Source organism: Bufo bufo, chromosome 3 (genome assembly GCF_905171765.1).
Source record: "Bufo bufo chromosome 3, aBufBuf1.1, whole genome shotgun sequence".
NCBI lineage: Eukaryota > Metazoa > Chordata > Amphibia > Anura > Bufonidae > Bufo > Bufo bufo.
The window spans coordinates 99771575-99790636 of record NC_053391.1 but is presented as its reverse complement, the minus strand read 5'-3'; the positions used below and the strand labels follow the sequence as shown (position 1 = coordinate 99790636).

The following is a 19062-nucleotide window of genomic DNA, read 5'->3' as shown; positions in this document are numbered from 1 at the left end:
AGCACATCATCACAGCTGAACAGTGAGTAAAGCGGGACGCCGCACAAGTAAATCACTGTATCTAATAGCTGTATTCCTATTCCGTTTGGAGGATATTTCTTGGGGGTCACCATATACCCCAAAGAGCGAATTTCACCATATCCCAACTATAAGTTGGATGGACATTTATTTCAAGAGACTTTTATCCCCAACAATCAGAGGCTGTCACATTTTAAAGTCTTTATAACAGATATTTAGGAATCTAGTATTTTTACCATCCGGATTTTATGTCACTTTTTTTTTATATAATTTTTTTTTATATATATATTATTGTATGAATTGTCTATATGTTATATTTGTAATAAACTGTGAGGTTCCTATATAAAGAGAGTGCCCAGTATTTTTTTTACTATTTTCCATTTGAATTAAAGGAAGGGTGATTCCTTTTTACTGAGAGCACCTCCTCCGTGGTTTGCGCCAGTCCTGTGCGTCACTTCTTTTTGCATAAATTACTAAATTAGTGCTAAGACTTGTGGACAAATTCTATGTGCTAAAATTATATTCTACCTTTCATTTTATTTAAATATAACAAATGATTACCTTTCTGCCCTTCTTGGTTGGAACAAGGTTTATCTTCCCTCTTTCCTGGAAGGTTTGTCTAAGAACCTGCCTGACCAATGGTTCCCTCGCAATCTGCAGAGCAACCATATACCGAGCACCTTCAAGCACGGCCTCTGGAGTGGTGAATTGACTATTGAATATAAAAAAATTAAATAAAAAATAAAAAACATGTCAAGAACATAAAAATGAAAAAAAGCTTTAAAATTCTGCCATTTGATGAAATGGTTATTGTCAAGGGCTCCCAATAATCATCATCATCCTGAAATGCAGATAGCTTAAAAGGGCATCTGTCAGCAGATTTGTACCTATGACACAGGCTGACCTGTTACATGTGCGCTTGGAAGATGAAGGCATCTGCGTTGGTCCCATGTTCATATGTGCCCGCATTGCTGAGAAAAAAAAACCTGATGTTTTAATTTATGCAAATTCGATTCTAGGAGCAACAGGGGCGTTGTCATTACACCTAGAGGCTCAGCTCTCTGCAACCTTTCCACGTTGATTGACAAGGACAGGCAGTGAAATCATCATCCCACCTGGATCTGACAAAGTGCAGAGGGCGCGGCAGTCGCAGAGAGCTGAGCCTCTAGGTGTAACAGAAGCTCATTTGCAAATATTAAAACATCATTTTTCTCAGCAATGCGGACACATATGAACATGGGACCAACACAGATGTCTTCAGCGGCCAAGCGCACATGTAACAGATCAGTGTCATAGGGACAAATCTGCTGACAGATGTCTTTCAACCTATCCTACTTTAGGATTGAGACCCAAGAATACAGTACACTTAAGGGAAATCTGTCACTACAATTCTGGACTATTATCTACAGTACCTGAGCAGTACTGCACATTAGGAGATCAAGTCATTTTTTTTATTTTCCTACTGCCCCTGTTCAAATGCGGTCAGTGCTCAAAGCTGTGCTTTAATACACAGTCCAGACGACTGTGCTACCATGATGGGGAGGACTAACCAGTGCAGTTTCTAGGTAAAATTTCTCTCAGGGCGAGTGTCAAAAAAAAAAAATCACTCGCCTCACAGCAGGCTTCTTTTCAGCATCAGCACTGCTCAGGGGCTCAGGGCAGGCGGTAACAGGCAGGCAGTGTGGCGCTCGCTCACTCACTGTACGTCATGCGGCTGCGCCGCCTAGCGGGAGGAGCAGGCAAGTGACGTCAGTAAGTGCCGCCCGCACGTACCGGAGCTGAGTGACTGGACTCGGTAGTACGTACGGGCACTGTCTGAAGAGTGAGAGGACTCGGCATTCGGGGGCAGGTCGCAGGTCAGGCGAGATCTCAGAGGGAGGGAGCCAGGGCGACAAGAGGGCGCCCCCCTTCTGACAGCGCCCCGGGACTAACGTGCACATACACAGCAGTCATGACGATGCATTTCAGTACAGCTTTAAAAGCGGACTGCGGGGGAATAGCGTGCGTCTGGGGCAGTGAACTCCTTTTATGCAGATAATAGTCCAGGATTGTGGTGACCGATTTTCTTTAAACACAGCATTAAGTACAGAATATGATTTTCAGTGAATATATATGTAAACCACAAACTTACCTGCATACATAATCTTTAGCAAGTTCTAAAGGTTCGGCTGGAAATTGTTCTGTCTCATGACGCTGATAACTGTCTCTCAAGTTCTCACCAAACTGCTCTGGTGTCAATCCAAACTTCTTTGCCAAACCATCTATATATATATTACATTTAGTTTTTACATTTTGTAGATTTACAAAGCTTCATTACAAAACAGTGTACAAAAGTGACAGAAACCACATATCTGAAGCAGTTTCAGTATGAATTTTGAACTACTGTATTTTTTAGACACACTTCTCCCCCTCCCCCCCTCCAAAAATTGGGAGAAGAGTGGCAGTGTGTCTTATAGTCAGAATGCTAATGACCACCTTCCATTGTGGAAGCAGTCATTAGCATGGGGGAGGAACCGGGAGATGAGGGCAGCGCTATGCACTATGACCTGATGGAGGGACCCAGAAGAAGCAATGGAGCGGTGTCTCCTGGATATAGAACGTCTGATTAGAGGTCTGATGCGGGTACGATCTAAGGTTAAGTGGGGCTGGGGGTGCAATCTGAGGCTGATTGGGGCTGGGGAAGGGGGGCAGATCTGCGGCTAATGGAAGCTAGGGGATCTGATGGGAGGCTTATATGGGGGGGGTGTCGGATGAAGAATGGGGAACTGCTCTGTAGTCTGATGGAAAATATTTTTTTCTTCTTTTCCCCCTCCAAATCCTAGGTGAGTTTTACAGTCCAGTGTGTCTTATAGTCCATAAATACAGTAAATCCTGCAAAGAACTCTTAAAGAAAAAGTAATTGATTTGACTTTAACAAGTGAAAAGGCCTGTGCAACCAATGATAACTTATTCAGCAGTCAAATATGTTGTCCCTGATTAGTCACTGAAACTACTTACCCAAACCAGCACATTGACAGATAGAATACATATCTCTACGTGAAGCCTGCTTTAACTCCGGACCTTTATGCTCCTCGTCTTGTTCAGCAGCCTCTGCTCCTATAATGTAATTCAAAGAAAACAATTGAGGGCAAGCACAGATACAGGACATTCTGCAGTTTGCACCTAAGCTGAAAGGTTTCAGCTCCTGAGCTGTAGAGGACACCCTGGGGAAAGAGGGGCAATAGTGATGGCTGCCATTTTGGAAGCTATGAGTTCAGCATTCTGTTAATAGGCACCCATGGGCAGCAGGGAGCTTCTACATGAGTACTGCAGTAAGCAATGAGCAGTTTTAGTGTTTCATGTACCAATACACAAGTTACTAGCATTTCAGAAATTGACAAAGTGAACAATCCCTTTAAGCTTTATAGAATACATAAAATTGACCAATATCTTATTCTATAAAGATGACATAGATTTGTTACAGACAGCCCCACTCTTTGAATAAGTAAATTTGTCTGTACATAATGCAGCCGTGTCATGGTAAAGATCACTTTTAAAACCGTGCGACAAAACCCACACAATTTAGTCCATCTAATTGTATACTAAAATCATGGCTATTTGTGGTAAACCGTGAGCAGATTTTGCCACGCTTCGTCCTCATCATCTATGAGCATCCTAAAAGAATAAATTGCAGAACTATGTATCCTAATTGTGCAACATGTCCTAATAAATGGAAATAATAGTGCTCTGTACATTTTCTAGAAAGAAATTGCAAACCTTCTTCTTCACCCTCCTCAGGGATGCGCTTCAGTTTCTTCTGGCTGGACTTGGCTGCATTCTGCATTTTCGGAATATCCCTTCCATAATACAGCAAAAAGTGATTATAAACATCCCTCAGTTCATCCATTGACCGGACGTCTTTCAGTCTGCGTAAGTAAAGCAAGTTATTTAAGTTTACTTCACAAATAAATATTTGAAGTTGCTTAAACACATTGAAAAATAAAAAATTAAAATAAAAAATAATTACCTCTCCATGTCCGTGGTATCCAAAGGTCTTACTTCATCTGCAAGTGGCTTGTCAGGATCAGCTGAGATCTGCTCATACTGATAGGCCTGCATCTTCTGAAACAGACGCATCAGATTTTGCTTCCTCATCCTGAGTTGAGTCCACTGTGGAGCAATTAAAAAAAACAAATGTTTATAATAAGGGTACTTTCACACTAGCGTTTTTCTTTTCTGCCGCTGAGTTCCGTCCTAGGGGCTCAAATCCGGAAAAGAACTGATCAGTTTTATCCTAATGCATTCTGAATGGAGAGCAATCCGTTCAGGATGCATTAGGATGTCTTCAGTTCAGTCTTTGACTGATCAGGCTTTTCAGAAAAACGTAGCATGTTGTATTTTTACCTCCGGCCAAAAATCCTGAACACTTTGACTGAACGCCGGATCCGGTCTTTTTCCCATTGACTTGCATTAACGGATCCGGCGCTGTGTTTTTAGTCAAACCGGATCCGGCTTTTGCATGTTAAACCCGAAAAATGAGGCAAAAAAAAGTTAAAGTCCATAAATGGCGGATCCGTTTTTTCCAATGCATTTTTTCATTGTGATCAAAATCCTGATCAGGATTCAAATGTAATCCGTTTTCACACGTTTTTCCGGATCCGGCGGGCAGTTCCGGTGTTGGAATTGAACGCCGGATTAAAACAGTGCTAGTGTGAAAGTAGCCTAAATCAAACATTTTCTTTAAACAGGACAACAAAAAATAAATAAAAAACTGGGTAAAAAATAAATAAAAACTAGAAATGTATGAGCAACAGGATGTTTAGGCTACTTTCACACTAGCGGCAGGACGAATCCGACAGGCTGGTCACCATGTCGGATCCGTCCTTCCGCTATTTCGCCGTGCCGCCGCTCCGTCCCCATTGACTATAATGGGGACGGGGGCGGAGCTCCGGCGCAGCACGGCGAAAGCCGCCGGACTAAAAAGTCGGACATGCAGGACTTTTTAGTCCAGCGGCTTTCGCCGTGCACCGCCGGAGCACCGCCCCCCGTCCCCATTATAGTCAATGGGGACGGAGCGGTGTTCCGGCAGAATAGCGGAAGGACGGATCCGACATGGTGAACAGCCTGTCGGATCCGTCCTGCTGCAAGTGTGAAAGTACCCTAACAGGGGTGTGTCTTTGCATAACCGGACACTGTACTATCATTGCTGCCACGGTCACGCTGGGGGGAGGCAACACCCAACTGTCAATTAATTCATATATTTATAGCAGGAATAACATTGGAATGATACAAAGAAATATGAGAACAGGTATTCCACAGGGGTCCCGTATAGCCCCATTTGAATGGGATGACTGTCATGTATAGTGCTGCACCATTTAACTCTATGGGACTACCGGAGATAGTCAAGTACCATAGTGTTACCTTAGGTAGTCCCACAGAGTTGAATGGAGCAGCAATAGACATGCGGGACCACTGCTTCATTCAAATATGAGAACACAGAACCCCTGTTCTCGTGATTGACGGGAATCCCAGAGGTCAGGCCGCCCAAACTAATCAAATACTTAGCCCCTAGCCTGTGGTTAATAATATCTCTACTGTCTTACTGAAAAGATTACATCATTACATCACTTGAAATGAGTAGTTAATTGAGAAATATTCGAGCACAATCATTCTTTAGGCAGCTATGGCCATATAAAGTATTTTTGTAGCTATTTGGATTGCTTTTTGTTCCAGCATACCATCAGTGAAATGCGGTCTCATATTTAGACCCTATAAAGCAGTAGGTGAATTTTAAAGACATCTGTCAGCAGATTTGTACCTATGAAAATGGGTGACCTGTTACATGTACACTTGGCTGAAGACATCTGTGTTGGTCCTATGTACATATGTGCCCGCATTGCTGGGAAAAATTATGTTTTAATATATGCAAAGGAGCCTCTAGAAGCAACGGTGGCGTTCCTGTTACACCCAGAGGCTCTGCTCTCTCTGCATTGCTGTGCTCTCTACACTGACAGAACCTGGCAGTTTAAACGTCATCACTCCAGGCCCTTTAAAAGGCATTAGGACATTAACAAAGTAGAAATCATTCCCTTAAAGGGGTTGTTCCAAGTCTTGAAGATAACTGATCGATGGGAGTCCGACCACTGAGGCCCCCACGACTTTCCGGCCGTCCCAAAATAATAAATAGTGAGGCCGGAGCGCATGGGTGGCCTGCTGCTCCAACAGGTAGGGAAAACGAGGTCTCCATTCTCAACTATCGGACTCCCAGAGATCAATTATCGTTATCATGTGGGTAAGGGATAACTTCTATATTTGGTACAACCCCTTTAATCTAATTCTTTATAAGAAATGAGATTTACCTTTTCATCCCACTGCCAGACACGCCATAAGTCATTGATGTTTAGCTCCGGTTCCACATACTCTTTTCTATAAAATGCAATAAAGGGCACCTGGAATACAGAATGATTAAGAACAGGATTCCATTAATCAAGCAGAACAATTGAGATATTTAAGTGCATTTAGGTCAATCAGCTTCAGATTTTCTGATACGTCTGCTCAAACATCACATACCTCAAAGTGCTGATTTCTCATGAAATTCAAAGCCTCTCGGATTTTCTGTATAGTGCTCGGTCCTTTGCGACCGAAGTTGCTGCCAACTTGACCACGTTCCAAGTAATCACAGCTTTCCTGTTACGAGAAGGTAGTGTATCTGTTACTGTGAGGTTTTCAATTAATTTATGACAGCCTGTGACTATAAACCATTAACATTTAAAGTCATTTAGTTCTATTGCTTGGCTCATTCATTTTGAATTAATAATTTGGTTGTCGTTTGTGTTCATACCACAAGCCCAACACAAATTTATTACGCCTATCTGGTGTTGAATGCATGGGGCTGGATGCTATCAGGGTGGGCTGCAGGAGATAAGTACATTAGAGTGAGCCTGTTATGTACACTGAGAATTATCAGAACAAACATTAAAGGGATTTTTGTTGCCTGAACCATGGGGTTGGTATCTGACACTGACATGGTTCGGTCAGCAAGGATCTCCTGACAAGTACCCTTAAGAGGGGTTCTCCATTTTGGACAATCACTACTTTTGACAATAAGGTTATGTCAAAGTGTCTCATCATTAAGCTGTTTATCTGAGGGAAAAGCCTGCAGTGCAATCACGGGAAAGTAAGCATTACACAGTGTCCATTCAAGTTAATGGGTTGTCAGGGTAATGAAGGACCGTTCCATCAGGGCAAGAGATGCTCTTTTTATTTGCTCTACACTCTGGCGGAGTAAGGATCCCTTCCTCTATTCACTGAGAATTCACAAATAGTGTACATAATACCTAGAAAGTAGACCACCCTTTTTAAATATGTAAATGATTAAAACCAAAATTAGGAGATTATAGACAAGAATATGTACATGTTTATAAAAGATTATGGAAATACATAAAAAGTACTGAACGTGTAAAATTGAAGGTATAAAGACCAGTAAGAGGGGAATAAAAAAAAAAAAAAAAATATTCCATAAAATTTTTGGATTCAAATCTGATGGCTGCTGTTTGCTGGGGGGGAGAAGAGGACCGTGTGGAGTTTGTTAAAGGGGTTGTCTAGTCTTTTTTTTATTTAACCCTTAGGATACTAGAGGTTTTTTAGTTTTTGCATTTTAATTTTTCTTCCCGATCCTCCTTGAGCCGTAACTATTTTATTTTTCCGTTTACATAGCTGTATGAGGGCTTATTTTTTGTGGGACAAGTTGAACTTTCTAATGCCACCATTTAATATGGCATACAATGTAGTGGGAAGCGAATGGGGTGGGAAATACCCCATGGGGTTTTGGTTCCACGGCATTCCGTTTGCAGCAAAACTGACCTGTGCCCTTCATTCTCTAGGTTAGTACAATTACAATACCACATATGTAAACGTTTTTATGTCTAAATAGTGTAAAAGTAAATTTAAACATATTCTGACCCCCATAACTTTAATAGTTATACTAGCTGAAGGACCCAGCTTCGCTCGGGTATATTTAATCTATTTCATTTAATGTTTGTTTGTGTTGTTAAAAGATATCAACACTATCCACTATAAGGCCTCATGCACAAGACGTTCAGTTTTTTGCGGTCCGCAAAACACAGAAGCCGCCCGTGTGCCTTCCGCAATTTGCGGAACGGAACAGGCGGCCCATTGTAGAAATGCCTATTCTTCTCCGTAAAATGGACAAGAATAGGACATGTTATATTTTTTTTTGCAAGGCCACGAAACGGAGCAATGGATGCGGACAGCACACGGAGTGCATCTTTTGCAGCCCCATTGAAGTGAATGGGTCTGCACACGACGCGCAAAAACTGCGGCTCGGATGCAGACCAGAACAACGGTCGTGTGCATGAGGCCTAACTGACATCTACAGCACCCCGCCCCCAAAGCAGTGACCTTCAAAGCCCCCGACCCCTTAACACTGCCCCTTAAAATTGGACCTCCACAGCAGCACACCCCCTTACCTTTGACCTTTACAGCAGCCTTTCCCTTTAACAGTGACTTTCACAGCATACCACCCCCTTGACCGTGACCTCCACAGGGGCCCGTCCCTTAACAGTGGCCTTTACTGGATCGGGGGCGTGTCCTTTTGAACAGCTAACTCTAAGGCTCCATTCAGACTCTAAGGCTCCGCAAAACACGGACAGCGGCAATGTGTGTTTCGCATTTTGCGGACAATAGGACATGTTCTGTTTTTTTCGGGAAGGGAATTGCGGACCCATAATTCCGTGTCCAGGCAACACATCGTGCTGCCCCATAGAAATGAATGGGTCCGCAATTCCGTTCCGCAAAATGCAGAACGAAATTGCGGACGTGTGAATGGACCCTAAGACAGCAGCACTGTGCTGTCTGACCATGAGCTGCAGGGAGAAAGTCACCCTCCCTCCCACCCCTGCAGCTGACAGAAGTTGATTTTTACCTTCATTTTTTTAATCCTCCTCGGCTCAGGAGTGGGCATGGCCTAAATAGGTCAGGGGCGTGACTTAGTGGGACCTGGGGGTGGAGTTTTAAGTATTTTGAGGGTGGACACATTGTGGCAGGGGCGTGTCTGGGCTCCTTCCTGTAAGAGTGACGCCCCTCCGGGCACCTTACGGGTTTATTTGCATACCAAATAAACTGGATTTTCAGAGGATAAAAACATCTATTGCTGGAACAAAGGCACATCTTGAAATAAGGTACTAAGTGCTATCAGGCCATGGCTTTACTTCAATAGCGATTGTCCTGGTGACAGATTTCCTTTACAGCTCTCCTACAGCAATGAAGATAAATGGCTGGGTTGTTATGGAAACCTGGAGTAAAACTGTGTGTAGAGGCTGGAGGACCTGCGAGCTTCCATTGGCTGATAAGGGTCATGTTACCAGGCTTCAATTAGCTAATGCATTTTTTGGGGAATATCTCAGGAACGGCACGTCCTAGAGAGCTGAGACCTGGTCTAAAACCTTCCCTTGTGTACTTATGTGCCAAATTTTGTGATTGTAAATGCGACAGTACGGATTCCTTTAGCGGGACAATCTGTAGTTTTTATTGATACCATTTTGGAGTGTGTGTGACTTTTTAAATCACACAGCAAAAAAGTGATGAAAAAAAATGGCAAATTGGCCATTTTGACACTTTTTTTAAATTCTGATCATGGATTTTCTTTACATCCATTTAATGTTCAGAATTGCTTATTTCTTAAGTTTGCCTGCCACCTACTGGCCAAAATAAGCATTGCAGCTTAAATGCCCTGGGTCTCTTCAGCGAGACTCAGTGCATTTAAATCAATTACCGGCAGGCATCCTCATTGGCTGCAGAGGATTTTTCACCCTTTAGATGCCGTGATCGGTATCTAAACGATTAAATGACCGCGATCGTCATTTATGTCGGTCGCGGTCATTATCCGCGGGTCTCTGCTGTTTGAAATAGCGGAGATCTGCCAGCCATGATGCCCACTGCATGCGCCATGTTTGTACTTCACTACAGCGCCATAGACGTACTGTGCTGGTAGTGAAGGGGTTAAGTGAATGCCTATCCTCCATATAGGCTACGACTAGCTGATTGGCGGGGGGGGGCAGGCACCCCACAACCACCCCGATCAGAAGTCAACACAGGAGCTACAGAGTACCGTCAGTACTGCAGTAAGCAGCGCTTTCCACTGCAGGGCTGCAATGATAAGAGCTGTCCACTACAATGCTGACAGTGCTCTGTAGCTCCGGGGCCAACTTACCACAGCTGAAATGTTTGAATGGAAGATATGTCCTGAGGAAAGGCCAACACTTAAAGGCTTCTAAAAAGTGGTTTAACAGTATTACAACTACCTGTTGAGAAATAGTTAGCGTTGAAAATGCATTCCTGTAGATCCAGTCAGCCTCTTCCTCCAGTTCATCATCTTCAGCAGATTTAACTGGTATTGTCCGCAACTGAATAAAATTGAAAGAAAAATGTTGATTTCCACACTATTACAATCAAATTGAAAATGGTGAACTATTAACAGAGTTGAAGGCGGCCAATAAAGAAATGAATCACTGGCACAACCAATCTGCTGTTTTATAGCCAATTTACCTGGAATCTCTCCGGCAGATCTGTGGTCCGGATCTCGTTATCTTGGTCAGTTAAGTGGCTGCTCTCTAGTTCACTTGGCTCATAGATTTCAAAGATGCTGCGTCGGCTTACACGCTTCTTAGCGGTTTTCTTGGGTCTGACACGAGTTTCTCCTTCTGCATCTTCATCCTCATATTCATACTCTTCCATTTCCTCATCATCTTCATTGTATTTTTCAAACTCATCATAATCAAAATCTACACCGAAGATCTCCTGAGCTTCCTGCAATGCACTGTAAGAAAATTAAAATGCCATGAGCAAATATCATTATACAAAGAGAAAACCAAATAAAAACCCATGTAGGAATCCCTCAACCCTGCCATAGTGAAGCATTTGTAAATCTTATTACGTACGCATCAGCATATCCTGGGAGCTTTTTCCTCCATTTGGGTTTTTTCAATGGCTGTCCATCATCGTCAACAATGAAATCATCAATGTCTGCAATGCACAAAAGGATGAGTTCCAGTTCTGATGTCTGATTTCATATTCAACCTAACAAAACACTGATAGAAATGCTTACCAGATTCCTCTTCCTCCTCCTCTTCATCATCGTCAGCAGCTATAACTGGCTGTTCACCTAAGTCATGTCTATCATCGTCCTCACCATCCTGGAAGATTTCATCCGCAATGGCTTCTTTTTCATGCTCCTCTTTTCCAGCATCTTCCTCTTCGTCTTCATCGTCTGACATTTTTTTCACTCGCCTGAACTTTTGCTGTATTGGGAAATGGAAAAAACAAGATTTTTGTAAAACTTACCAGTAAAATCTCTTTCTCGCTCTTCATTGGGGGACACAGACACCGTGGGTATAGCTATGTCCTCTAGGAGGCGTTGACACTAGTAAAAGCTGTTAACTCCTCCCCTGGCAGCTATACCCCCTCCAGCCTGGAGAGAGAGCTTCAGTTTGTGAGAAGCAGTAGGAGAAGAAAATAAACAAACGAAAAAACGTGGAACAGCAACAATGCCGAGAACCGAACCAGGTTCTCACCAGCTACCGCCACAACTGAGGCCGAACAACAATACTGGGTGGGTGCTGTGTCCCCCAATGAAGAGCGAGAAAGATTTTACTGGTAAGTTTTACAAAAATCTCATTTTCTCGCCCATATTCATTGGGGGACACAGGAACCGTGGGACGTCCGAGAGCAGTCCACAGGGAGGGAAAAACCGAAGACCCATGGAGCAAGCGCCCCTGCAGGCAACTAAGAACTGCCGCCTGCAAGACCACGCGGCCCAAAGGCGGCGCCCACCGATGCATAAGTATGCACCTGGCAAAATTTTGTGAATGTGCGTAAGGAGGACAGTAGCACAACTGCGCGGCCGAACCTTGAATCCTCCGAGCCCAAGAGCGCCCACCGCTCTGGTGGAATGAGCCGTGACACCGAAGGGCGGAACCCTGCCCCAGGTGCAGTATGCTTAATCAAATGCCGACGTGCAATTGCCACCCTGGAGGCCGCCAATGCCTTGCGAGGACCCTCCGGGATTAAAAATAAATAAAAAGGAGACCGTACGCCAGAAGGAACCGGAGGCTGGCCAATAAGTCGTCAGAGCCCTGACAACATCCAAATGACCCAACTCCCTTTCCCTAGGGTGTGAAGGGGAGGACCCAGTTATGGAAGGACAGTTTCTTTGTCGAAATGGAAAGCAGAGACCACCGTCGGGAGAAAGGAATGAACGGGCCGGGGAACCGCTTATCCCTGTCCGAACCAGGAGCTTCTCTGTAAGAGAGAGTGCCCCAACCCGGACACCCATCTGATGGATGTGATAGCCACAAGAAAAAAAAAATCACCTTTCAGGACAGGATCCGGAGAGACATCTCCCCCAAGGGTTTAAGGGGAAAATTTCAGAGCGCTGAAAGGACTAAAAGGTCAGATGCCAATGCGATAAAGGAGGATGGTATGGGGGAACAGTCTGTGCCATTCCCTGAAGGAAGGTATTATGGGCCCTGGGTGAGACAGAGGACGCTGGAAAGGATACACAGCGCCGAAACTGACCCAGTAAGGAACTAATGGCCAACCAAAAACCCAGGACATCAGGATCCACCCCTGCTAAAGGGAAGCGCTCCACGGAAACTGTAAGTGGTCTACCAATGTCCCCCGAGCCGAAGAGGCTTGTGGGGAGACTGAGAAGCTGGTGATAAACCACTGAGAAAGGAACGCCTGAATGAGGCATGTCCAACCGCAAGCCAAGGAATCAACACATTGGATAGGTGAAAGTAGAGACGATGTGAGAATCACCGGCGGTGGAGTTCCATCAGCGACCGTGTATTGACGGCGTAGCAACACTGATCAACTGAAATTTCGACCAGACCAAGATGAGGGAATAAAACTCCTGCCCAGAGGAGGAAGAATAGAAGGGGTGTGCCGGGTCAGGAACGAAACTCCATCAACCGTCGTGACAGCACCCCCGCTCAGCCTGGCGTGGTGAGTCTCGTAGTCTAGCCATGGAATGTGCCATGAAAAGGCATGACTACACTGGACTGACATGGCAGTCACTAGTTAAGTCTCAAGAGTAGTTGTAGAAACGGGTAGCACACCCAGGACCAACAGGTAGGATTCACCTGTAGGAGGAGGAATATGGAAAACGTCACAGCCCAACCGTCGGTCCGGAACAAGACTGGAAGAAAAACCCACAGAACCAATACCCTGCATCAACGTAGATGAGGGGAAGTAGTAACGTGTGAGCTACCAAGATCTGCGAAGTGGCCGTGAACCCTGAGCCAGAGAAGGAACAAACGGAAGGAAAAAAGGGGCAGGGTGAAGTCCATTCCCCATATGAGCCTGGTAGTACACAGAAGTAGCCACCGGATGATAGTGGTGGTGCCATACTCCGCACACCACCGATTTCGGCGTTAGAAGAATCCATCACCTGACGAAGGAGCCGTGCAGGAGGAGCCAGAGACTGTAATGGTTACTCCAGGACCCCCATACCGTAGGAGCTGCCGCGTGCCCAGCCAGCACCAACTGAGGGGCAGAGTAGAGGAATCCCGTAGAAGCCATGGTATCATACCGCCCCAGGGAAGGAGAGCTAACCTTCAACACTCCACCTGGGAAGGGCGTTGAACAGAAGCAACCGCCAAGCCAGCGTCAGGGTAAAACCCCTACTTGAGGGAATGCCCCAATGTAGCGACTGCAAACACTAGTACCAGCGTAAAATCCGCACCAGCGGAGGAGAACAGGCTGCAAAGCTAAACCAGAGTGCCAGCACAACCACTTCCTCTATCAGAAATAGTGGAAGGAGAATATAGAGAGTCAGTGTAACACTTGACTCACTGGGACGTAATCACAATATTACGTGCCATGGTGTACGCACTACATATAGTTGAAGACACATTGGAACAGTGACAGGACCATGGAGATGGAGAACGCTAGGACAAATGAGAGACGCTGGGCAACCCCCTGAGGAGAGAGGTTGTCATATTCATGCCCCAAAACGGAACCGAAGGAAAAGGACACAACGTGGAAACAGCCACAGTATCCACTGGCGGCACCGAAATACCAATAGAGGAAAAATAAAGGGCACCAGCGTGTAACGATACTCGCTGAGCTCCACTTGTAGAAGAAGCTAAGCACCTACGCCACGGCTATAGGTGCAAGTGCAACATCCAAGATGTGCACCCATTCCCCACGGTAGTGGACCACTTGTGGAAGGGGCAATGATGCAAATATCCCACCAAGAAAGGGGGAAACGCTTACGGCAAGCACAGCGCTCAGTCGTAGTGCAAGCCCTCCACCATGAAGTGTGGCAATGCAGAAATGCATCTAGCAGGAACTGAAACCAAGTAGAGAGAATACGCCTCTTACTGAAAGGGCAAGGCATATGGAGAGTCCCGTATCAATTCCCCACCTAGGTAAGGGGGTAAGACAGACAGCAAACACTGAACCAGGGATAATGTAATAGCGCCACCTATGGAAGAGGCTAATCCACATAGTACTGTCCCCAGTGGGAATGCAGTTCCGCCACCTAACAGGGGAACGCCTACCGCCGGCACTGAAAAGTTCTAGTGCGGCAGACCCCAATGGATGGAGGTAATATCCCAGGGGAGTACTGCATCCAGCAGTAGTGCAAATACCCCACCTAACGAAGGGGGTAATGCATACGACAAGTATTGCTGTCTACCTTGGACGCCATTGACGCTAGGGAGGAAGGGTGGGGGTGAGGAGGACACAGAGGAGGAAATATCCTGCTCTGGCCCGCTGTGTGTCGCCTTACCTCTCAGAGTCTAGCCATGGCAGTCGCAGGCTCGCCGGTGGGAGTTATCAACCAAACTACCCGGGGGTGGAATGGGAACTTCTAGAGGATCATTACCGTATAGCGCAGGCAGTGTTTATCCACCATTGGAGTGCGCATGGATTTCGCAGATAGTGATTCATCCACCAAATTACACAGGAGGGTGATTGGGAAGGTCCATCAGTGGATTTTGCAGGTAGCGATTTATCCATCAAATTACCCCGGAGAGTGATTTGGAAGGTCCAGACGTCCACCAGTAGATTGCGCAGGTAGTGCTGTATCACCCATGACCTCGGAGGGTGATTGGGAAGGTACATTGGATTGTGCATGTGGTGCCTATCAACCAAACAGCCCGGAGCGTGATTGGGAAAGTCCACCATTGGATTGCGCAGGCAGTGCTTATCAACCAAGCGATCCCGAAGGGTGGTTGGGACGGTCCCGAGGTCCACTATAGGGAGGGATTGGGAAGGTCCACCATTAGATTGCGCAGGCAGTGCTAATCAAGCAAGCGACCCCGGAGGGTGATTGGGAAGGTCCGGAGGACCACCATAGGATTGCGCAGGTGGTGTCTATCAACCAAACTGCCTGGAGGGCGATTGGGAAGGTCCGGAGGTCCACCATTGGAGTACGCAGGTGGAGAATACCAATCAAGCGACCCTGAAGGGTGGATTGGGAACTGAGAGGTCCTCCTCTGTCCGTACTAGGACACAGCCCAGTCTGACACAGACAGAACAGTCCAGCGGCGATGAGGCCTGATGGGGCAGGACCCGAATCTTTTATGGATTTTCTTTATTTGTTTTTAAGTAAACTGGGATGCCCAGCCTCAGGGGACAAGAGGTAGGAAGGGGATAAATCATTGAAGCCCATTGCCCTGCAGATGGGCACTATCCTGCACCAGCCTCAAGAGATGGCTGGTCAGGAAGGGTTAACTGCCTGAAGAAAAACGGGGGCGGGGCTCTGAGGCTACTGGGGGAGGGGGGAAGCAAGGCGGGAAGAGTTCGCGCCGGACCTAAGGTCACCTCCTCAGCAGCTGGCACCGGAGTGGCAGGAGTCTGGTATGGCGGGAGGGTCTTCTCTTTGGCGGACCTAGGTGACCCCTTGGCGGGCGGGATGCAGGGGAGCGAGGCTGCTCTGATCCACCTTGTCTTCTGTGGGGGAGGCAGCAGTGCGGGTGACCGGCACTGGCGCAACTCGACCCCGGGAGAACAGGGAGGTGAAACGTCCCTGTTTTCCCATCTGAAAAAGAAGGAAAAAAAATAAAACTAAAATAAAAAATCTTCAGGAGATCCCTGCAGAGCAGGGAGGTCTTGCCTCCTATTGACACTAGAAAAAACTGAAGCACTCTCTCCAGGCTGGAGGGGGTATAGCTGCCAGGGGAGGAGCTAACAGCTTTATCTAGTGTCAACGCCTCCTAAAGGACATAGCTATACCCACGGTCTCTGTGTCCCTAAAATAATATGGGTGAGAAATATGTGCATACAAATATTGCTTGCCAATTCAAGTAATGCAATGCATTTACCCCTCTAAACTTTGCACAAGCCCTTTAAAAGCTCCAATTCGCCACTCAGGCTACTACATGGGAAACATAGGGGGAGATTTATCAAAGTGGCATAAAGTAGAACTGGCTTAGTTGCACATCGCAAAGGAGCTGTGAAAAATGAAAGGAAGAATCTGATTGGTTGCTACAGGCAACTAAGCCAGTTCTACTTTTCACCACTTTGATAAATCTCCCCCATTGTATTTCACCTGCTAGCCCATAATCCCTCATACAACACAAACTGGGGGTCGTCATTTCCAGCCAACCACTTTACAGCAGAACACGCTGCTCTAGAAATATGGCAGCAATAAAAATGAACATAATAGATTTACTTACACGTTTTACTTTAACACCCAAGTTTTCTTCAATGAGATCAAAATCATCGTCTTCTAGTCTGTCATCAAATGCTGCAAATGGAATATAAAAAAAAAGAAAATGCAACTTAAAACTGTTTCCCAGGAAATCAATATTAGTGACTTATCGTCATCAATATCTGACCAGAGGGAGTCTGACTCCTGGCACCTCCACTGATCAGTCCATAGGACCAGGACAAGTGATGCGGCCTCTTTTTATTATACCAAGCACATCACCATACATTCTAGGGAGCCTGTGCTTGGTATTACAGCTCAAACCCATTCACTTGAATGGACTAAGCTGCGCAGAGTCCAAGAAACTGATGGATGGCTGCACTGCGGCCACTTCCAATAGCTGATCGATAGTAGTGCCAGGAGTTGGATGCCCACAATCTAATATTGATGACCCATAATTCATTAATATTTAAAAAGTCACTGAACATCAGACAACTTGTCTATCAGAGAGCCAATGTGCTGAAGCATACATCACTTTAGTTTAAGATTACGCTGTCTTACTCCTCTAATACTAAAAGTTTTGGCCACGAGGGTGCTGTCCACTTCCTGTTAGGGGAAATCTGTCTCTAGCAGCAAAAAGACAAAATACCAGAAGTGTAGGCATCTCTGTCTCCCACTCCAGCATGCCCACACTGTGCCCGGCAGATGCTGTAACTGATATCTTCCTTGACCAGACCCATAACCCGCTATACAGTTCCTAAACCCAGTATCCTTTTTAGGGTCCATTCACACGTCCGTAGTGTATTGCGAATCCGCAATACACCCAGCCGGCACCCCCATAGAACTGCCTATTCTTGTCCGCAATTGCAGACAAGAATAGGACATGTTCTATTTTTTTTCGGGAGCTGCGGACCGGAAGATCGGGGCCGCACTCCGGAAATGCGGATGCAGAGAGCACATAGGCTCCATTCACACGTCTGCAAGTGTGGTGTGCATCCGTCCCGCAATTGTGTGGAACGGGTGCGGGCCCATTCATTCTCTATGGGGACGGAATGGATGTGGAAAGCATGCATTCCGTCCCCATAGAGAATGAATGGGTCCGCACCCGTTCTGCACAATTGCGGAACGGATGCGCACCACACTTGCAGACTTGTGAATGGAGCCTTAGCGTTTCTGCTAATTACACAGTGCCTAACTTGTGTTCCTCGCCATCAGAATTTCTCTGGCCGATGGTTATCATCCTACTGCGATCAAAAGCCGCATACTGTACGTCACTACACAGATAGTGATGGTAGTGTTCTTCATTTCAGACAAATAACTTTACTTTACCCCCACAAAATAACTGTGTGCGCGCCATGCCGCATCCTAATCAGCTGCTTATTTTCATTGACACTAAGGGTGGGCGTTCTCTTTGAGGGATAAATCAGAATGGACAGTGACTGCGGCAAGTAAGGGAATAGAAGCCCCAGTGTGTGTGCTGCTGGCTGACATCAGAGCGGTGTACACATGCCCAGAAATCTGCTGCGCAAAAAGTATCGTGCTCTTAGAAGCAAAGTAGTCAAGGTAGGACAGCTACAAGTGCTTTCTAAACCCAGAGGACATAGCTTACTGGCAGTCCATGATTTTATGTCAGTCACAGGAAAGTACAGGCATGCTTTACGTTTCGGGCGACCACTTTCCTGAGGTGGTAGTATCACCGAGGGTTTTGTCCCAGTTTATGCCAATTACCATCCACATCAACTATAATGCACACTTACTGCGCTTTCTGGGTTTGTGGCCAATTTCCTCGTCTGAGCCTCCAGACTCACTCCCTGCATCCTCCTCCTCCTCCTCATCTTCCTCATCATCGTCATTTATAAAATCTTTTAAGTTTCCTTGTTCATCCTGTTCATCTGGATTTTCATCCTCCTCCTCTTCATCTGGACAAAGGGAAAAATAAAATCATATCAATAAAAATATATGCCATCTGCCTAAGTCAGCGATAAGGAATATGGTGTACCCTAAAGTCATAAACCAAATTCAGCATTGGATCACTTAGCCAAAGCGGATTCAAAAGTGGAGGCGACTTACTAACGGATACCATATACGGTAGAAGACTCCATGATCTATGGTAAGCCTATCTTTCAGTTTTAGGATAGTAGACAAAACTTGATTCATCTACTGGAAGAGTTAGGGACCAGGGAGAAAATCAGACAGGCTTTTCAGACGCGTACTATGATCTATTCCACTTACCATCATCTTCTTGGACAAACTTTTTGTTGGATCTCTGTACCACCTCCCCATCATCGTTGTATTCTTCCTCAGACTCCTCGGCTTCACTTTCCACAAAGTCTGACATGGTTCTTCTGACCATGGGTATGAAAAAGATAAGATATAGTGTTATTGTGGTT

The 19062-nt window shown here is 45.7% G+C and overlaps 1 protein-coding gene across 1 annotated transcript in view; it reads right to left on the bottom strand.

Moving 5' to 3' along the window:
* The window catches only part of SUPT6H (SPT6 homolog, histone chaperone and transcription elongation factor), a 67648-nt gene that overhangs the window by 24668 nt on the left and 23918 nt on the right, over positions 1-19062 (bottom strand). The window contains exons 2-15 of the mRNA XM_040423400.1: positions 18905-19017; positions 18430-18591; positions 16701-16771; positions 11123-11315; positions 10956-11040; positions 10564-10834; positions 10320-10421; positions 6568-6684; positions 6357-6446; positions 4025-4167; positions 3775-3923; positions 3016-3114; positions 2150-2279; positions 580-730 (exon numbers count right to left, since the gene is read on the bottom strand). Of these exons, the coding sequence (XP_040279334.1) occupies positions 580-730; positions 2150-2279; positions 3016-3114; positions 3775-3923; positions 4025-4167; positions 6357-6446; positions 6568-6684; positions 10320-10421; positions 10564-10834; positions 10956-11040; positions 11123-11315; positions 16701-16771; positions 18430-18591; positions 18905-19010 (1869 nt within the window). The 5' untranslated portion in view covers positions 19011-19017. The remainder of the gene's footprint in view (positions 1-579; positions 731-2149; positions 2280-3015; positions 3115-3774; positions 3924-4024; positions 4168-6356; positions 6447-6567; positions 6685-10319; positions 10422-10563; positions 10835-10955; positions 11041-11122; positions 11316-16700; positions 16772-18429; positions 18592-18904; positions 19018-19062) is intronic.